Consider the following 17,487-nt stretch of genomic DNA (forward strand, 5'->3'; position numbering starts at 1 on the left):
AAGGTAAAAACTACAATGCCCTATCTATTTCCACTTGGATTTTACACTGAGATAACTAACTCACTGCAAAAATACACCTGTTTTCCAGTGAAAACAGCCTCAATGGAGTAGCTTCTGCAATGAGAAGGCCCTTAATCATATAAATAGGGAAAAAATCTATTACCGCCATCCCCACAGAACAATAGAGACCTTCCTTAAAACCAGTTAATGAACATCAATGCGAGAGGTGCAAGAACTTTCACCAACCTCTCTCCATAGTCAGATTTCTAACCCTTTTAAAAGCCAGGGGAGTTGCTAGAGTGTGACCTGGATTGAAAAAAAAAAAAAAACCACCTTATTGGCAAGTTAAACAACAGTTCCCAAAAGCTTTTCAGCATAGCTGTTGCTTGCAAGGTTCAAAGACCAAACTCAAAGGGGGTGGGGATAAGCATAGTGTTGCACTTGCTTACACCAGGACTTGATTTGGCTCACTGTTAACAGGGGCTAAATCTCGGCTTCTCAGAGGGATTAACACGTATACCTCCTGAGCTGCAATGTGTGCTGCTGGTACCATGTCACACTGGAAGTGAGGATTAATGGCTCTAGAAGATAACAGCTTATGTTTATAAAGGATCCTTCTCCCACCAGGCCAAAAAAAACACCTCACACAACCCCTGCTGTGCTAAAGAGGAAAAGAAAGTCTGATAGTGCCCTTTGGAGAGAGGCTGAGACTCAGAAGGGGTGAAGAGCTCCAGACAGAAGGGACAGCACCAGTGAAAGAGTAGCCTTTGACTGTGGAGAGTCAGAAGGATCAGCCTAAGTCTGAGGTTGCTGAGCAGGGTGTGAATAGGATTTGGAGACAATAGGAAGCCAGTGTAAGTGTTGGAGTTTGGGGTAGAGGCAGAGAGTGAGACAGTTGTCTGGGACCTCTGGGGTTTAGAAAGCTGTGTCTACAGCAGCTGTGGAAGCGTCAACCAGGTACCAGTATAGAAACCAACAGATTGATTATGGGGAGGGAGAGGAGTGGCAAACGGAGGAAGACAACAGCTGTGCTGTAGTTCTTGCTTCTGCTGTAGAACAATAGTGTCCCAAACCATTTCTTGGCTTAGCTTTTTTCTGACAGCTTGTAGATGCATTTGCCATTAATAGCTCAGATTGGACATCACGCTTTCACTGGGGAACATAAAATCATCTTCTTTATGTGAGTCACTGGGGAGGGGGAGGTTGGGGAGGGGAAAGTGGCCTTTAGCAAAGTGCCTAATGCACAAAGAATACGTACGCACGCCATATGGAGTTTTGAGCTAGGAGAAATACAAATGACTGATAATACTGCAGAGCTTTCGCGGGAGGCACGGGCTCTATTCCCTGCCTTGTCACTGACGCACACTGTGACCTCCAACAAATTATCTAACACTCTGGGACTCGGCTTCCTCAGGTTGAAGGAACAGTTCTGGGCCCTCTCTCATAAAGCATTCTGACTGCCTCTGATGAAAGTTGCCATAAAGGCAAAGAGTTATTACTAGTACTTACATTAAGACCAGAGTCAGAGACTCCAGCCAGTCGGGACAGAAGCAGCCAAAGGAGGGGAGCGAGGGTATAATGGGCCCCAGCTGGGGTCACCCCTTTCTCCAGCACCCCACTGGACCCAGAACTGTGTGGAAGAGAACTCCCCCACTCTTAGACCACTAGGACCCAGGTGGTGGCTCCCCGCTGCTCCGTGGAGCCAGCCAGAGACTCCAGCTGGAAGGAGCAGAAACAGCCAAGCAGGGATCTCTGGACATTCAGAGCTTTGACTTGAACTTTTCTGCCCTGAGCTGATTGTTCCAACCCTCCCCATCTCTTCACCTTAGATTCACTCCACACCTGTCTGTCTGACCCCCTTCTTCCCCTGCGCCCTGTCCTTCATCCCCTTTCCCTTTAGTTTAGCCTCTCCTACAGATGGATGAGCCACACAGCGTTTGGAGGGTCTGTAAAGGAGCCAAAACGTTAGATTCTGATAACTTGGAGAGAGCAGGGTGTAGTGCTGAGCCAGAAACATCACCAGGGCAGCTTCATGGCAATTGCCACTTGCACCTGATTCCTGGACAAGAAATGGCTCAGAGACTCTGACATTTCACATGAATTTCCGGTTCCAAACGTCACAAACCGACAGTTTGCTGTGTATTACATGTCCCTGCCCCCACCCCTTTGTGCTTGATTCGCAGAACTCTTACATCTCCCAAGGAGAGGACCTAAGTCATTCAGTTGAAGATGTAAAAGGCTCATGGTTTTACTTTGGGAGTCCCCAGTTCAGTCCCTGCTCACAAACAAAATGGCAGCTGTCACACAAGAGCATTCCCACAAACCACCTGGAAATAAGCCACCGTGTTTCAGGCTTCTTAAATAAATACATACTTTTGGGGTCTTCTGCAGGTAGCCCAGGTGCTTTTACTCTCTCCTCTTTCAGTATATCTGCTTCGGGGTTCCCATGTCCCAAGACTGCTTTCACTACACTCTGTGGCACAAGCTGTTTATGAGCCTAATGGACTTGTTGCAAGTAAAGCAAGCAGAATTTTTTCAACAGTTTTTCTTTTATTTGACACTCCATAAAAACATTTCAGTTTTTCTTTCACATTCACAAGATCTTCAGGGAATTATTGCTATTTCCCATATAAAAAAAACAAAGGTCAACGGACAAAGCAGCAGCACATACCGAACTCCCTGCAGACACAGAAACTCAACACAAAAGACAGTCAGTCCCCTTGTGAGAGACAATTTTATCAGAAGAAACATTAGGTGGGAGTGATCATACATATGACAGCAAGCCATGTAACACTGAACAAGACCACTTTTCTCCACATAGTACGAACCAGTAACACTTTGAAGGGGTCAGAGGATGGGGCTGAGACTTTTAGTCTAAATTCCATCAATTACAGTTTCAATGGATGGAAGAGTAACTTTGAGGAGGGTTAGATAGATGTTCAAGTATTATAGGGCAGTTCTTAAATAACAGATGAGATATAGTAGCTCAGCAGGATAGCCTGATCGCTTCATTTAAAGTCCCTGGTTCTCTGTGTTAGGTAAAAGCACATACAGTACAAAGGCAAATGCAGAAACACAGGAAACGCCACACCTAAATAGATCAATGGTCCATGTAATTAAATATCTTGTCACAGAGAGTGGCCCAATGCCTGATGCTTCTGAGAAAGGTGAAAACCCCCTCTAATGCCCCTGATTCTGCAATAATAAAATCACAAAGGGAAATTTCTTCCTAACCCCAGCTTCAGATCAGCTTAATCCCTGACGCATGAAAAACAAACAACAAGGAAAAAGGCAAAACGAATATTAGAGTGCTTGCCTTCCCTGTCATTTCAAGGATTGTGCTTTTCATTTGACTTGATCTTTCCTGATACAGTTGTTTATTGCTTACCCTTTAAACAAGGCTGTTACAATTTTTCAAAGAGACAGGAACTGAGAGACAGTTGTATGGGTCTGACCCGTTTACGTGGAAGGGGTTCCATTGTTCCCTAGGGGTCTGGAAGTACAGTAGTGGTTGCACTCTATTAAAAACTTAGAAAAGCAGTGTTGTTTTGTTTGTTTTTAAAGAGGACATTAAATCTTTAGAAAGCCAGCCCTGTGTACATCACTTTTGTTGGTAGTCAGTGTCCATATACACAAGTTTTCACCCACTATGACTATTCTGTTTTGGAATAAATCAGTGAGGCCTTCTGTATTGCACGTTCATGAAATGTTCTTATTGGAATCACAGTTGGTAACAAAGGAACATATTATTTCTAATTTCCAATAGGGTTTAGCATGATGAAGATGCAGCAATAGGACTAAGTTTTAGCTGATGGACAGGAGAACGAATGGGCACAGAACTCAAGACTGAGGTAGGAAATGTGTAACATGAGCCTTCGAAGTTTTTGCTTAAAGTCAGTTCTTCTGCAAAAAAAGACACAGCTTCTCTTTTGCATGAGGCAACAGGGGGACTAGGAGTGGAAGACAGGATCTCTGACTCATACTGTAGTAATTGGCCCATGAAACCAAAATTTGGTGAGATCAGACTCCTACGTTGTTTGATGTAATCAAATGCCTCCTCCAGGCGGAACTTTTTCGTTTTCATGAGATAAGCCATGCAGATGGTGGGGGAGCGTGAAATTCCGGCTTCACAGTGCACCAGGATTTTGCCTCCAGCTCGCCTCACACAGTCTGGAAAGAAATAATTCATTACAGACATTAGTTCTCATTACGGACAGGAAGGATGCTGCAGTTCTCATTTCAAGGGACACTGAAAACAAAATGCATCATCTAGAAGAAGCCACATGTCCAGTCATCCAGGAGGGCGAGTCCCCCTCTTATTTGATACACAAACAATTCATGATCAAGCAGAGATGGGTCTGAGTCAAAATACAGATTGGGATCTGCTTAAGAGCTGTCCCTTTGGCCCAAACTCTAATTTTAAGAAGTCTTTTCCCCTTCTCTTTCGCAAAAAAATTAAATTATCTTTTCCTACAAAGAAAAGGTGGAAAGTATCAGCAATTCCACAGCAATCAGAATGCTGTATTCGTTTAGCTTTGTGGGACAGAGTTTGGTACCCAACAGGCATTTGGATGATGCTGCCCTTGCAGCTTGCATAACATTTTCTTTGTTAGTGCTCAAAGTCATCAATGCACGGGCCCAGTTCTGCTGTCCTAACCTGGACAAAGCTGCCATCATGCTCAGCAGGAGTTTCACTTGGGATAGGACTGCAGAATTGAGTTTGATTGGGTAAGTTCACCTCGGCAACTAGTGTTTTCAGAAACGATGAACCTGAACCTCACTTTGGTTCTGAGAGACAACATTACACGTATTTGCCCTCATTTGACAGCTGTGTTGCAAAAATACACCCACAACACCAACCTACAAACCCACGTTAAATGGTCCCAAACTGGAAAATAGAAAGTTATTGGGTTTGCACTGGGCAAGTATCTCAACCCATCTTTGAAAGTCTCTCAGGGAGCTGTCGACCGCAGTGTGTGAAGATACAGAATTGAGGGTTCATCTACATAGCAAAAATGACTGTTATAACACAAAACTAGAGGAGAACTACAGCACCATAACAGAGCATGCACCTGTTTGCTGGCAGGGCAGAACTGCTGAATAACATGGCTGGGTCACTGCTACGTTATAGCAAGGTCTCTCAGCACTGCTGAGATAGGCTCTTAGCCAACGTGAAATACCATCTCTGTGCCCTGCCCCGGATCTTTTTGGTACACCGCCCCCTCTCCCCACACACACACACACAGTTGTATGGGGATGCCAAGGAAGCCGCAGGAATCAAGCACCACAAAGTGCATAATAAATAGTATAAAGTCTCTAATTATAGCCCAGTTAAAGGATACTTGGACTTAAGTCAGGCTATAAATGGCTTGTGCAAACTACTGTTTTCCACATCAGGAGGCATGGAGGTTACTGACACAACACAATTATTGTTATTAGATTAAAGAAAAATGCTTAAAATAAGCTCCTTCCATAAAAATCAGTTTGAAAATAGAAATTCTCTGGTCAGGCTGGCTTGAGAAATATGTTCCTGAGTTTACTGAGAAATGGAACATGAGTGTGTGCTCTATACATAACCCTGAAACATAAAAAGCTGAACACGTTATTGTTTTCCTTTCCCCTTTTGTCATCTGACGAAGGACCAAATCCTCGGCAGCTGGTTAAATTTAGTTGTCGTACAAAATAATCTGTGTGTGTGAACCGCTACAGAAATCTACAGTTCCCACTACGTTAGAAATAAAAAGGAAAATCAAAAGTTAAGCCAACCTCAAAGTGTTTGGAGAGTTCTAGTGACTCAACTTCTACCAGAAGAGGGGGAAAATCATAATAAAAAATCCCTACTGATTGTGGTGCACTGGAGTTTCCCCTTAAAAATGTAAAAAGCCCCATAAGTCATCAGCACAAGAAAGCAATTAGAGGTGAGAAATGTATGTTACAACCTACAAGCTACCCCTCTCTTTTTAAGAGTCCGCTGAATCTGAATGACCCAACTAAACCACCAGCAACAGACAGGCAGAAAAAAAAGAGACTTCATAATTAACTTTGTAATTCCTCTCTGTTTTCCTTTCAAATGTTATTGATAGCACAAGTCTCCACCCACAAGTCTACCCCCATCGACTATGTGTTTTACATTGTGGCTTCCTTCTGTAGTGCTCCACACAGTTAATTGCCATGCCATTAACCCTATCTAGGTCTGTCCAATATCCTGGGGGTGAGAGGGGAGGACTGGATCTTTCAGAAGGCCTCCCAATTTGATGCAACACAGGGTTATTAAAAAGCAAAAGTTAAAGGGTGTGTCTACAGAGGGACAAAAAACCCTTAGCTGGCCTTGGTCAGCTGACTTGGGCTCACAGTCAACGCTGAAAAAATGCTGTTTAGATGCTCCCCCCGCCCAGGGTCCCAGAGCTCAGGCCCCGGCCCACGCCCAAAAGTCAACACAGTAATTTTCCCCCATGCCATCCATGCTCGGTGAGCCCAAGCCAGCTAAGCCAGGCCCACCACATGTGGGACACGGATCTTTTCTCCCTGTGTAGACATACCCTAAGTTACTAAGCACTTGTCTACATGTAAAATGCTCTAGCGGCACCAGTGCGTCAATGCAGCTGTGCCACCGTAGCACATCAGTGTAGACGCTGCCTACTCTGATGGAAAAGGTTCTCCCATTGGCATAGGCAATCCACCTCCCCGAAAGGCAGTAGCTAGGTCAGTGGAAGAATTCTTCAGTCGACCTAGTGTTATCTGCACCAGGACTTAGGTCGGCTTAATGCCACCTCTCAGTGGTGTGGATTTCTCACCCTCCTGACTGAGATAGTTGATAGACCTAATTTTCTCATGTAGACTAGGCTTTAGTAATCAGAATGATTTAAAGGAGAAGCAAGGCCAAAATGGCTCTGCAATAATGTGGACGTGCTGTGTTTGTACAGCACCTGCCACAGTGGGGTTCTGGTCCATGACTGGGACTCCTAGGCACTACTGCAATACAAACAAATAAATAAGATAACCCTGCATTCACTAGGAATCATGGGCTTTATCCAAAGGCCAAGGAAGTCAGTGGGAGTCTTTCCATTAACATCAATAGGCTTTGGACAAGGTCCGATGTGCAGAAGGCACCCCCATATGAAAGCTAGAAGGAAGACCATCGTCTTTGGAAACATTCCTTTATTGGGCTGAAATTACATGTGTGTTTGCTACAGTCTTACAGACACCGAAAGAAACCTCATATAATTATCTCCAGCACCATCCCATTGCCCCTGCCCTACGCATGCCCGTGATCTGTGCAACTTGATACCACTGAGTTGCTTTGTCCCGTCTTCCCCCTACAAAGCCAAATGTAAATCATATTTATCCTCAAATTCTGCTCTCTACACAAATCTGGAAGAGAGACCTGGAAAGAAACTATGCTCCCAGTCCACATTTTTCTTATTTGCCTGCTTTTAATTCATCTGATGATGAGAAAAAAATATCAGTCTAATTTTATACATGATTAAAATAAGCTTGGGCATTTGCAATGACATCTAGGAATGCGTGAAAATAATTTGTGCTTTCCCTTTTCTAGGAATGTGTGTAAATTAGTTGCTGCATTTAGCTAGAAGAGATTTTTTTAAAATGAATCTCATTTACAAGAAAGAACGGTTAAATGCAGTTTTCCCTTTCAAAAGTTAATTTGTATGCCAATTCCATATGGATTTTGCACATAGATCTAAATTTAGTATTTAAACAGCAGTTTTCATATTCAGACACAGATATAGATCTAGTTTTTAAGTGTGTTGTCTAGTGGTTAGGACAAGAGAAGGCGATCAGGTTGCTGGGTTTTATTCCTAACTTTACCACTGATTTATCATGAAACCTTAAACAAAATCCTTAACCACTCCCAATGTCAATTTGCCCTTAAGTGAAATCAGTATAATACTTGACCGCATCATGGGCCTCTCATGATTTGAAAAGCGCTTTGAGTTCCTTGGCTGAAAGATGCTATAGAAGTATAGAGTATTTGAGATTTTTTAAAATGCAGTGACTCTTTTAAATATTTTTTAAAGATATAGTAGAATAGCTATACCTACCAATGAAATCTATGGCTTCCTGGAAGTGAGAGCTGATGTCTGCCATGTGACTGTCCTCCACTGGGATCCATTTATAACAATATTGCTCTTTAAAGGACTCTGAACCTTTCCTGGAGACATTGAGCAAGGCTGTGATGTGCAGATTGGCTAGGAACTCACACTTGGAAGCATGGTAGGCACTGCCAAGGTAAAGGAAAGGCAGGATTTCAACTGGACCACCCTAGAAGTTAAAGAGAAAAATATGTTATTTTGCTTTTTCCCACCCCCCCAAAGTGAGCTTTGTCTTAAGTTATGGCAGAATCATTGAACAGAGAAATTCAGCAGAGCCAGCGTGGGTGCTGACTCCCTGTCTGGTGGTTTTAGATCCTGGCCAGTGAATCATTGTAATGGCAGAGCCCACACAGAAAAAGGCTTTCATTTTCTTGTCCATCCACAGCTTTAAGGTCCAAAACCAGTTCCAGCCCACTCACACACATGATGTTTCCTGCTTTCTTTAAAGTGCTTCCCCTTAGAACCCACCCAAAGTGCTTTCATATGTGAAGCTAATTTCCCTGGAGAGTTTGCGGAGACAAGAAGGTGCCATTTCAAAGCAGTGCACAAAGGTGTGCACAGAAAACCAGTTCGTGCGATCAGTGCAGGGCTTGGAACCCACGCACACCAAGTATGTTAACAAGAAACCTCACAGTACCCAATTTGTAACCAAGAAAAAAAACCAAAAAACAAACAATCCCCCCCCACACACACACACACTAGACTTCCGAATGCCTAGATGTGTGTGTGTGTGTGTTTATTGTATGGCTGCTTTGAAAGCAAACCTGAAAACATAAATGGATTGAAGAGTAAAGCACCTTTTTCACCCACACCTAAGAGAGACTTGCACAGTGACAGCTGGTGTCTGTTTGCAGAGCCTCCCCCGACCTCAGTGACAAAGCTTAACTTAGCTGCCTCCATTTCCTGCACGCCTAACAGCAGTAACATGGAGGCACAGAACTCTGCCACGTCATATGCACCACACACTCACTGCTGCTGCTCTGGGCCACCCACAGCTTTCTGCCACCAGAGATGTAATCTCTGTTCCTTCTTCCATGAAAGGAAGTAAATACTAGATGCGGGGGAAGGGGGGAAGAAAGGGAACAAAACCCAAAACACAGCCTAACAGAGAAGCATTTCAAAGACTCAGCAGGTAACTTTCCCATGGTGCGCTCACTGCACAGCACCTAGGCTGAGTGGCACTGCCTTCATTCGCAGGACGCTGAATACCTGCCTTAGTCTGGCTATTAATGCCGTTATTCAGCACATGCTGGGAAAGCGGCTGGAATGTGAGTGCTTTCCCTTTGCAGGTCACCTCAAGACACCCTCCAAAAGAGTGCCTTTTAGTCAATGTTTTGTTCAGTGGTAAAAAGGAATGAACATTCTCAGCCTGCTCAGGACAAAACCGGCCTCCAGGTTCAAGAAACAGAACACCACTGAACAAAATCATCTCGACCCCAGACTGAGAGCTGTAATCAGAAGTGTTCCCCTGGGTGTGTTTGTGTGTGTGAGGATTTCCCCAGTGGAAATCCCACAAAGAGGAAGTACCACAGAGAAATTGATCTTCTAAACAATATACTATTCACAGAACCTAGTCCTCCCACTCTCACTCTTAAGAGCGGCCATAGTGCATCAGACCAAAGGTCCATCTAGCCCAGTATCTTGTCTTTCGACAGTGGCCAATGCCAGGTGCCCCCAGAGGGAATGAACAGAACAGGTAATCATCAAGTGATCCATCCCCTGTCGCCCATTCCCAGCTTCTGGCATATGAATAGCCCCAGTAATTTCAACTGGGCTTCTAGGGGTCCCAATCCAACAAAGTGCAGGGCACCCACAGGTCCCTTTGGTGTCTTGTTCCTGTTAAAATGAATCTGCATCTGTTGCGGATTGCAGGAGTGGTTCCTTGCATGTCATACAGGGCAGTAGCTCTCAACCTTTCCAGGCTACTCTACCCCTTTCAGGAGTCTGATTTGTCTTGTGTACCCCCAAGTTTCACCTTAAAAACTACTTGCTTATAAAATCACACATAAAAATACAAAAGTGTCACAGCGCACTATTACTGAAAGGTTGCTTACTTTCTCATTTTTACCATAGATTTACAAAATTAATCAACTGGAATATAAATATCGTACTTACATTTCAGAGCAGTATAAACAAATCATTGTCTGTATGAAATTTTAGTTTGTACTGACTTCACTAGTGCTTTTTATGTAGCCTGTTCTAAAACTAGGCAAATATCTAGATGAATTGATGTACCCCCTGGAAGACCCCAGTGTACCCACCGGGGTATATGTACCCCTGGTTGAGAACCACTGATACAGGGGACTGAAAAGCACTGGAGATCAAAGGTAGATAGATGCATAAGTCCTTAATGGCTGATAATACATGTGGCGGTTCTTTTCCTGTCCCTGCTTTAAGATTTAAGTCCCCTAGAGTGACATTTGTTGCTTAAGGATTTTGAAAAGGAAAGTCTCCTTTTGCCGACTGTGACGTACTTGCCAGTGTAATGAGAAAGTCAACAAAATATAATATTTGCGCTAGCTGTGTTGGTTTGTGGTTTTCCTTGTTTTGAAAACACTAGTACAAGGTACTACTGAGCAGTATTTGGAACAGCTCTTTACTCGACATGCGGATTGCCGATTCACACTACAATGGCTTTTTTACTAGCACCCAGGTCTGTTTGCATCAGTAGTGGTATGCAGATATTTCACAAGGTAGATCGATAACAGATGCAGCTATCACTTGTGATCTACTTAGGGGCTTTAATTCAAGAGGCATCATGATTCCTTTGGCTGGCAGTACCTCCAGAGGAGTGGCCACAGTTTCTCAGATCAAGATTTGGTTATTTCTCAGTGCGGGGGGGGGGGGGGGGGGTAGAATCAGATATTTACAAATATTATTGTCCCAAGATACCACAAAGACTATCTTGCACATCTGGAATTATGGATTTTTTAAAAGTAAGACAGATGGTATTTTGCTTTTTTTCCTATTTCTTGGGTTAAGTGAAAGCTCTCTCTGTGGGCTTAATCCTGTACCACAGAAGTTAATGGGAGCAGAAGCTGGCTCTGTGAAAATATTACGTATCACACATATATGCATATTTGATATCATAAATAGTTAGACTCTAAGGTAACTAAATTGTAAATTTTTTCCAACTTTTTTTTTTTTTTGCATAAATTGGAGGCGTTGCAAAAAGAGGACAGAGGATTCCCTACTGCCTTTCCCTTTAAGCCCCTAAGAAATAACCTACAACTAATCTGAACCTCAGAAGTGCAGCAAATGCTATGTTCTCCTTATCCCTGTTTCCCTTCCCCTACAGCATTTGTCAGATCATTTTGAATGTGTTTGCTCTGTTAAATGGTATTTGCTGGCTCCAGTCCTGGTCTCAAGCCCTCAGCACTTAAGACCCCAGGAAAACAGGAAAAACCACAGACCCATTCTTTGACAGCTTAATTGAAGCACCAGATGAAAATAACAGAGTGAATAGTCAATTATAACAGGAAGCCCTGGAAAATGTCTAGGTGGGGGAGGGGACAGGGAGAATTATTTACAGCTTCCCCTAAACACACCTGATCGTAAGCCGGTTTGTGGTTGGTGCTCTGCTTCTCACAGTGGCTGTTGAGGTTTCTCTCCATTTCATTTCTCTCTGGGGAAATGGGTTTTACATCTACACAGCACTCAGGATATTGAGAGTAAAAGGTTTCATATCCCCCTAGGAAAAAACAGAGAGAGAAATATGAATTTTCAGGTTTCTGAAAATTTAGTTAATTAAGCTGGCTCAGAAGTTAAGCTTCCAATAAATCAGAATACTGCATAATAAATGACCTCTCCCATGGGGTGTTCAATAACAAAGAAAGTTCCATTCAGTCAAAGTGTTTGTTTAAAAAGGCTTTGTGCTCTCAAAGAAAAACTGCACTATAGCTAACAATTATTAACTTGCTAAAAAGCTGATAGATACAGTTTAAAACCGTTTGTGAATGTAAATCTGTTGAATCTGGCAAATATTAACTTCATGAGGACTAACCATTTAATGTATTTTATAAATTATCAGAATTTCTAGCACTTGAGACAGAAAAGGAGATTGCTAGCTACAGTTTTCATCCTCTTAATATCAATTATTACTCTATGCATTGTGACAACATAAATAACATAAATGAATTCCATATATTTGCATTTTTATACGAGTATAAACATATAGGAGGTGTTTGCACTGTGATGATTAATTACACAATCACAAGGGATTGAAAGTTAATGAAGATGTTTTGAATGAAATCGATCCATTAAATAACAGCCATAAAACTTAATGAAATCCTGTGATAGCCTTTGACAACTGGATAGCCCCACATGAGCTATTCTGCACCGTTTAAGTACAGTGTTATATTCACTGTGTTGCTAATGAAAAGGAATTAATCCTATTATTACATTGTAACTCAAAGTTTGTCATTAGCTAAACTGACATCTATTTCACCACCGTGAATATTCTGCACATCACTTTCAAGCGTGAATGTGAACAGTTGGAACAGAAATCATTTAAAAGCCATTTTTTGTACTTTATTAATTGCGCCTTTTAGTGAGTTTCCAGTAAAAGAAAAAAGGAAGAATAAGTTTTAACAGTAAATTTAATAATCCTCAGGAGTGTGGCCCTTAAGTAAATAAGGCCCCCAGACCAAATAAATGCAAGATATGCTTAGCTGACTTGCAACCATTTATTACTACTAGTTTATTACTACTATACACAATGTCAGTGCAGGGTACCACATTAATGGAATTCCTCAAGAACAACAGAAGTGCTAAAGTTTTGAATGACTGCATAAGTAATCTGGATGTATTCGCATGGTACAGTCATGCTGACATTTTAACCTGTGTCTCAGATGTCTAATAAAAAGGACATATGCTGAAATTCATGTTGCTCTTAATAACACGGGTGCTGGAGTTGCAATATTTTTTCTATTTTCTTCAATGGGCTTTAGATCAGGCCCTAGAAGGATAGTAATCCCATCCATTCATAATTCAGAAGTATACCTTTCCACCTACTGCAAGACAGTGCAACCCTTTGCCAGTGAGCACGCAGTGAAAGTCACTAGGTCAGGAGGCAAATTAATAAATAAAATACAGGGCTTTAAAGGGGCTAATAAAGTAATATCCAGGGCAAATAGTGTTGGCTCTTTAGGTAAGTAACCTCAAACTCACCCACAACCATGCCTTGAAATTGCCTCTCAAACCCCCTGCCTCTCAAAACAACCCAAACGCCGGCGAGGTTTTGATCAGTCTTCCTTGCGTAGGAAGAATCTATGTTATTTATATATTTAACCATTATATCTATTTATGACCCATATTGTTGTTTTTCCTCTTGAATAAGCATAGAAATCCACCCAAGAGAAATCTAGATATGTTTTCAACAGAGACACAGATTTCTCTTGGGCAGATTGTGGGTGCAGCCGGCAAATGGTTAACTGCAAGCCTTGGGGATCAAGATATTTGCAGACCATTCTTAAAATGGGTCATCCTCTCCCCCCCTCCCCAAACCTAACTTCCTTGAGGTCATTTCTGCAAATACTACATTGCTCATCCCATTGAAGCACAGTACACATCTCTATTTTCATCAATCATTAACGTAATTCTTGTTATATGAAGCTAGTACCACTACCCAGTGGTAAGTGATTTATTGTTTTACCCTTCCATGACCCCTCTCCCCCCCACCCCCACAGAAACTGCTCCTCCACACATGGAAGATCTGACACATTGAACTCCTAGAGCTAAACAAGTAAGGGAGGCTTACAAAAAACCCACCCAAACAGGCATGACGCTACTCAGTACTAAAAGCAATTCCCTATCGAATTGTACAGGGCACTGTGATTAGCTGACAAGAGTCTGACTCATGCCTCAATCTCATCATAACTCCCTGGGTCAGACCCCAATTAGCCACACTTTCCCCAGTTCCCCCTCTCTTCATGCCACCCCCTTGAATGGTAAACAAGGATGACAGGGAGAAAGATTAAGAACGGTCTCTCTTATAGCTCTTCATGTTTATGTCCTCACACTACAGTCAGATGATTTTTAACACAGTTCAAAATACAGACTGAGGCTTTAGGACAGCCTGCCTACCAAAGCCAGCTACAGCTTCCAGGAAAAAAACCCCTCCAACAATCAACAGGATGATCCATTTCACATACCTGGGGTTAGGCAGCAATGTCAATGTTACTGAAAACAAAATTAAACTGTTTTCTGACCAGTGATCAGAGAGTTTCAAAAGTGATTCTTATTTCCCCCGGCATTTCGGAAGAAGGCATCTCCCAGAACCACCGTGACTTCTAAGGGTCTCTCTCCCTACTGAGTCAGCCTAGCTGCCCACTGAGTCAGCCTGGCTTGTTTCAAACCGCACCATTTCCTAAATGCTGCTACATATTTTATGTTCCTGCGTGGTGGACTCAAGCTTCCAGTGTGTTTATTGGAAATGAAACAGGGTTGAGGGGGAAAGGGGAAGAGAGTCTGTAGTTTTACTAATTAAGGGAAAGTACTTCTACACTGAGTGGATAGAAAACATTTTGCAATAAAACCCATACATTTCACTCTTCCTCAGATATATTACACATCCCACAAACACAACTTCAAAGGGAGGGGCAGTGCATTAGGAGGGAAAAGATGGTCTCGTGGTTAAAACACAAGACTGAGAATCAGAAGATCTTGCTCTTTTCCCAGCTTTTCCTGAGTGACCTTGGACAAGTCACTTAACCTCTACCTCACAGGGGTGTTGAAAAGCTTAACTTGGCATTCGGAAAATGCTTTGAGCTCATCCAAGGGAAGAGGATATAATATTACTACATATTCCCATCTCCGGTACAAGGGCCTTCCTTCAGCCTCGTACCACGGAATATATGCCTGTATCTCATGCAACTACACTCCTCTCTGTTGTGTTGTTCCTTATATGACGCACAAATTGCAATGAGACAATGTGAACAGAAGAGCTGATCAGATTAGCCTGTGGTCACTAAAAGATTACACTTCATGCTTATCAATGGGTTTGTAATTCACACAGACACCTACGATTTAAAACTTATCCGCTCCTCACTTACAAATGCCCTAGTTTCCCAGCATTTACTGCAATCATTTGTTTGTTTATTGGGAGGGATTGGAAGCCTTTTTCTTTGTTTTAAATATCTACTTTACATTTTAAAATCCTTTCAGGAATAAAATCTTCTGCTGTTTTCTGGAATAGAAAACTGCAGCTTAAGAGCTGCAAAACCACAAGATGAAGTGTTACTGAAAAAGTATGGAACAGGGCTTCTGTTTCTTTACAGGGATCCCTCCCTCCCCTTTACTAACAGCATTGAGAAGAGCACAAGCAGACAGGATTTTTGAAAAAGGGAATGAAAAAGCAAGGGTAAAAAAGACAAAAGCGTTAGGAGGAGAAATGAAGGAGAAGGGTGAGCAGGGCGGACAGAAGAAAGGGCTGAGTGCTCATTTTTATTGTTTTATGGCCCATGCATGACACAAAAGACAAACAAAAACCAGCAATGAAAATGCTATAAATAGTCATTGGGAGTACTGTATTGGTGACATCAGCCATAGGAGTCTCACGCTGGGGCAATACTGCGGGCCCCAGAGAAGTCTTTATAGCACTGTTCTTCACAGGTTACTTAGGTGTTCTCTGCTCTGCTGAACACGGGAACAGACTACTTGGGGTTTGGGTTTTCAGTTACACGCAGGAGTTATGATATGTCTGACTGAGATAGTTTCCACCATTGTAGAGGATTTCAGACACTCGGCAACACTGCCAAGCGAAATAATCCATTGTTCCCTTTTGGTAGAAAGAGGAATTCATCCCTGAAACAGGGCACGCAGGTTGGAAACAACCCAGCATACTCTTACCTGTGTGACTCATTAACCCTGCAGATAGCTCAAATCCATATCCACGCTGAAGCCACCTGGTTCCATGGTAATGAACCCCCCCCACACACACACACACGGTTCTTATTCCTCAAAAGGTGGCTTCGGCCACCCTAACGTCAGCCCCTTAACTCACGTCTAGTTAGGGACAGCCAGGCCGGGGTCTACCAGGGGGTGATTTGCAGGGCGGGGAAAATAAATGAAATGAAACTTCAGCGTGACCTCCCGTGTGTCAAATATTGCTCGTGTCCCCAGCCCAGAGGTGGACGCTGCTCTTTCCGTCTGCGTATGTCGCTCTGCGGGGACCGCCGCTGTTACCTGGCTCCACTGGCCGGAGGCTTTTGTCGGATTTCGTCGCTAGAGAAATAACAGAGCGGGGCCGCTTTCCCTCCCTCCCCGTGCACTGCGCTCTCACCTCTCCCCTCCCCTCCCTTGTTTTCTATTCTACCCGCCTCCCCCTACCTTTCTACGCCCCGATTCGCCCCCAGTTCCCCGGCCCATCGCCCCGCTGACCTTTCAGGAAGCAGACCCTGGCCCCGGCCTCCGGCAGGCTGGACAGCAGCGCGTTGAGGACGATCTGCGCCGTGCTCTCCTTCTTCAGCTTCTGCCAGTGCCCGGTGCCTTGATCCAGGACGACCACCGCCGCCAGCCGCGCCGCCGCCGCCCCTTCCCCCGGCAGCAGCAGCCGGGTGCGGGCCGCCTCGTCCGGCACCACGAAGTTGAGGGGCACGGGCCCGCCGCGGGCCCGGCGCATCACGACCGAATTGAGGTTGACATTGAGCGCTCCCCGCAGGCGGGAGGCCGAGTAGGACAGGTAGGGTCTGCAGTCCAGCACCAGGCAGCGGGAGGGCTCCTTCCGCAGGAGCTTCCGGAGCTGGCGGCAGTCGAGGGCCGCCACCTTCTTCATCGCGGTCTCCGGCCACAGCCCCCCTGGGCTGAGCAGAGCCTCTCCTCGAGCGTCGCCAGCGGCGGATCAGGCTGCAATGAACTGGGGTGGGGGTGGAGGTCTCGCTTTTGCGTGGCTTAAATTGAGGATGGGAAGGGAAGGGAGCGGGGTCCCCTCCGCTACAAGGGCCGGGGGTTAAACGGGCTGGGCTCGAGCGGTTACAGCCGGTCCCCCGATCCCCCCTGCCTGCCGCTGCGGCGCGCCCGGCTCCGCCGTCGCATTTCCACCGGAGCAGCAGGGGATTCCGTTCGCCGGGGAGGAAATTTATCTGAATGGAACGCCGGCTCCTGACGGCACTGCCCATATAAGGAGAGTGACGCCACCAACGTTCTAAATATGGGCAACCCCCGCCCCCTCCACGCTGGGGCCACGGCCACTAAGGCGGGGTGGGGGAGGGAAGCGAGCCCCTCCCCCCCCCTCCCCCGTGAGCGGCGCCTGCGGGAAGGCAGAGGCGCTGCTCAGTAAAGAGTTAGTCAGAGCTGAGCAGAGGAAGTTGAAGAACGCCTCAGAAATTCTCCCGTCATCAGCCTCCTTCAACTCACTCATCACCGCGGGCCCCGCTGA

General features: G+C 44.5%; 1 protein-coding gene across 1 annotated transcript; it reads right to left on the reverse strand.

Annotated features, from left to right (window-relative positions):
- Positions 1-2,545: 2,545 nt before the first annotated feature.
- DUSP5 (dual specificity phosphatase 5) lies at positions 2,546-17,206 on the reverse strand. The gene is made up of 4 exons (XM_074959371.1): positions 16,491-17,206; positions 11,660-11,802; positions 8,061-8,280; positions 2,546-4,170 (listed from the first exon to the last, which is right to left on the reverse strand). Exons 1-4 carry the CDS (start codon positions 16,882-16,884, stop codon positions 3,770-3,772), a joined length of 1,158 nt encoding a protein of 385 aa, XP_074815472.1. The 5' UTR covers positions 16,885-17,206; the 3' UTR covers positions 2,546-3,769.
- Positions 17,207-17,487: the final 281 nt, after the last annotated feature.

The sequence above is a fragment of the Natator depressus genome, chromosome 7, assembly GCF_965152275.1.
Source record: "Natator depressus isolate rNatDep1 chromosome 7, rNatDep2.hap1, whole genome shotgun sequence".
NCBI classification, from domain to species: domain Eukaryota; kingdom Metazoa; phylum Chordata; order Testudines; family Cheloniidae; genus Natator; species Natator depressus.

Excerpts from the sequence above, each read along its gene's own strand:
- DUSP5 (XM_074959371.1), bottom strand. The coding sequence starts at position 16,884 with ATGAAGAAGGTGGCGGCCCTCGACTGCCGCCAGCTCCGGAAGCTCCTG. Across the intron at positions 11,803-16,490 it reads CAGGGTCTGCTTCCTGAAAG|GGGGATATGAAACCTTTTAC; the intron begins GTCAGCGGGGCG and ends GTTTTTTCCTAG. Across the intron at positions 4,171-8,060 it reads GGAAGCCATAGATTTCATTG|ACTGTGTGAGGCGAGCTGGA; the intron begins GTAGGTATAGCT and ends ATTTCTTTCCAG.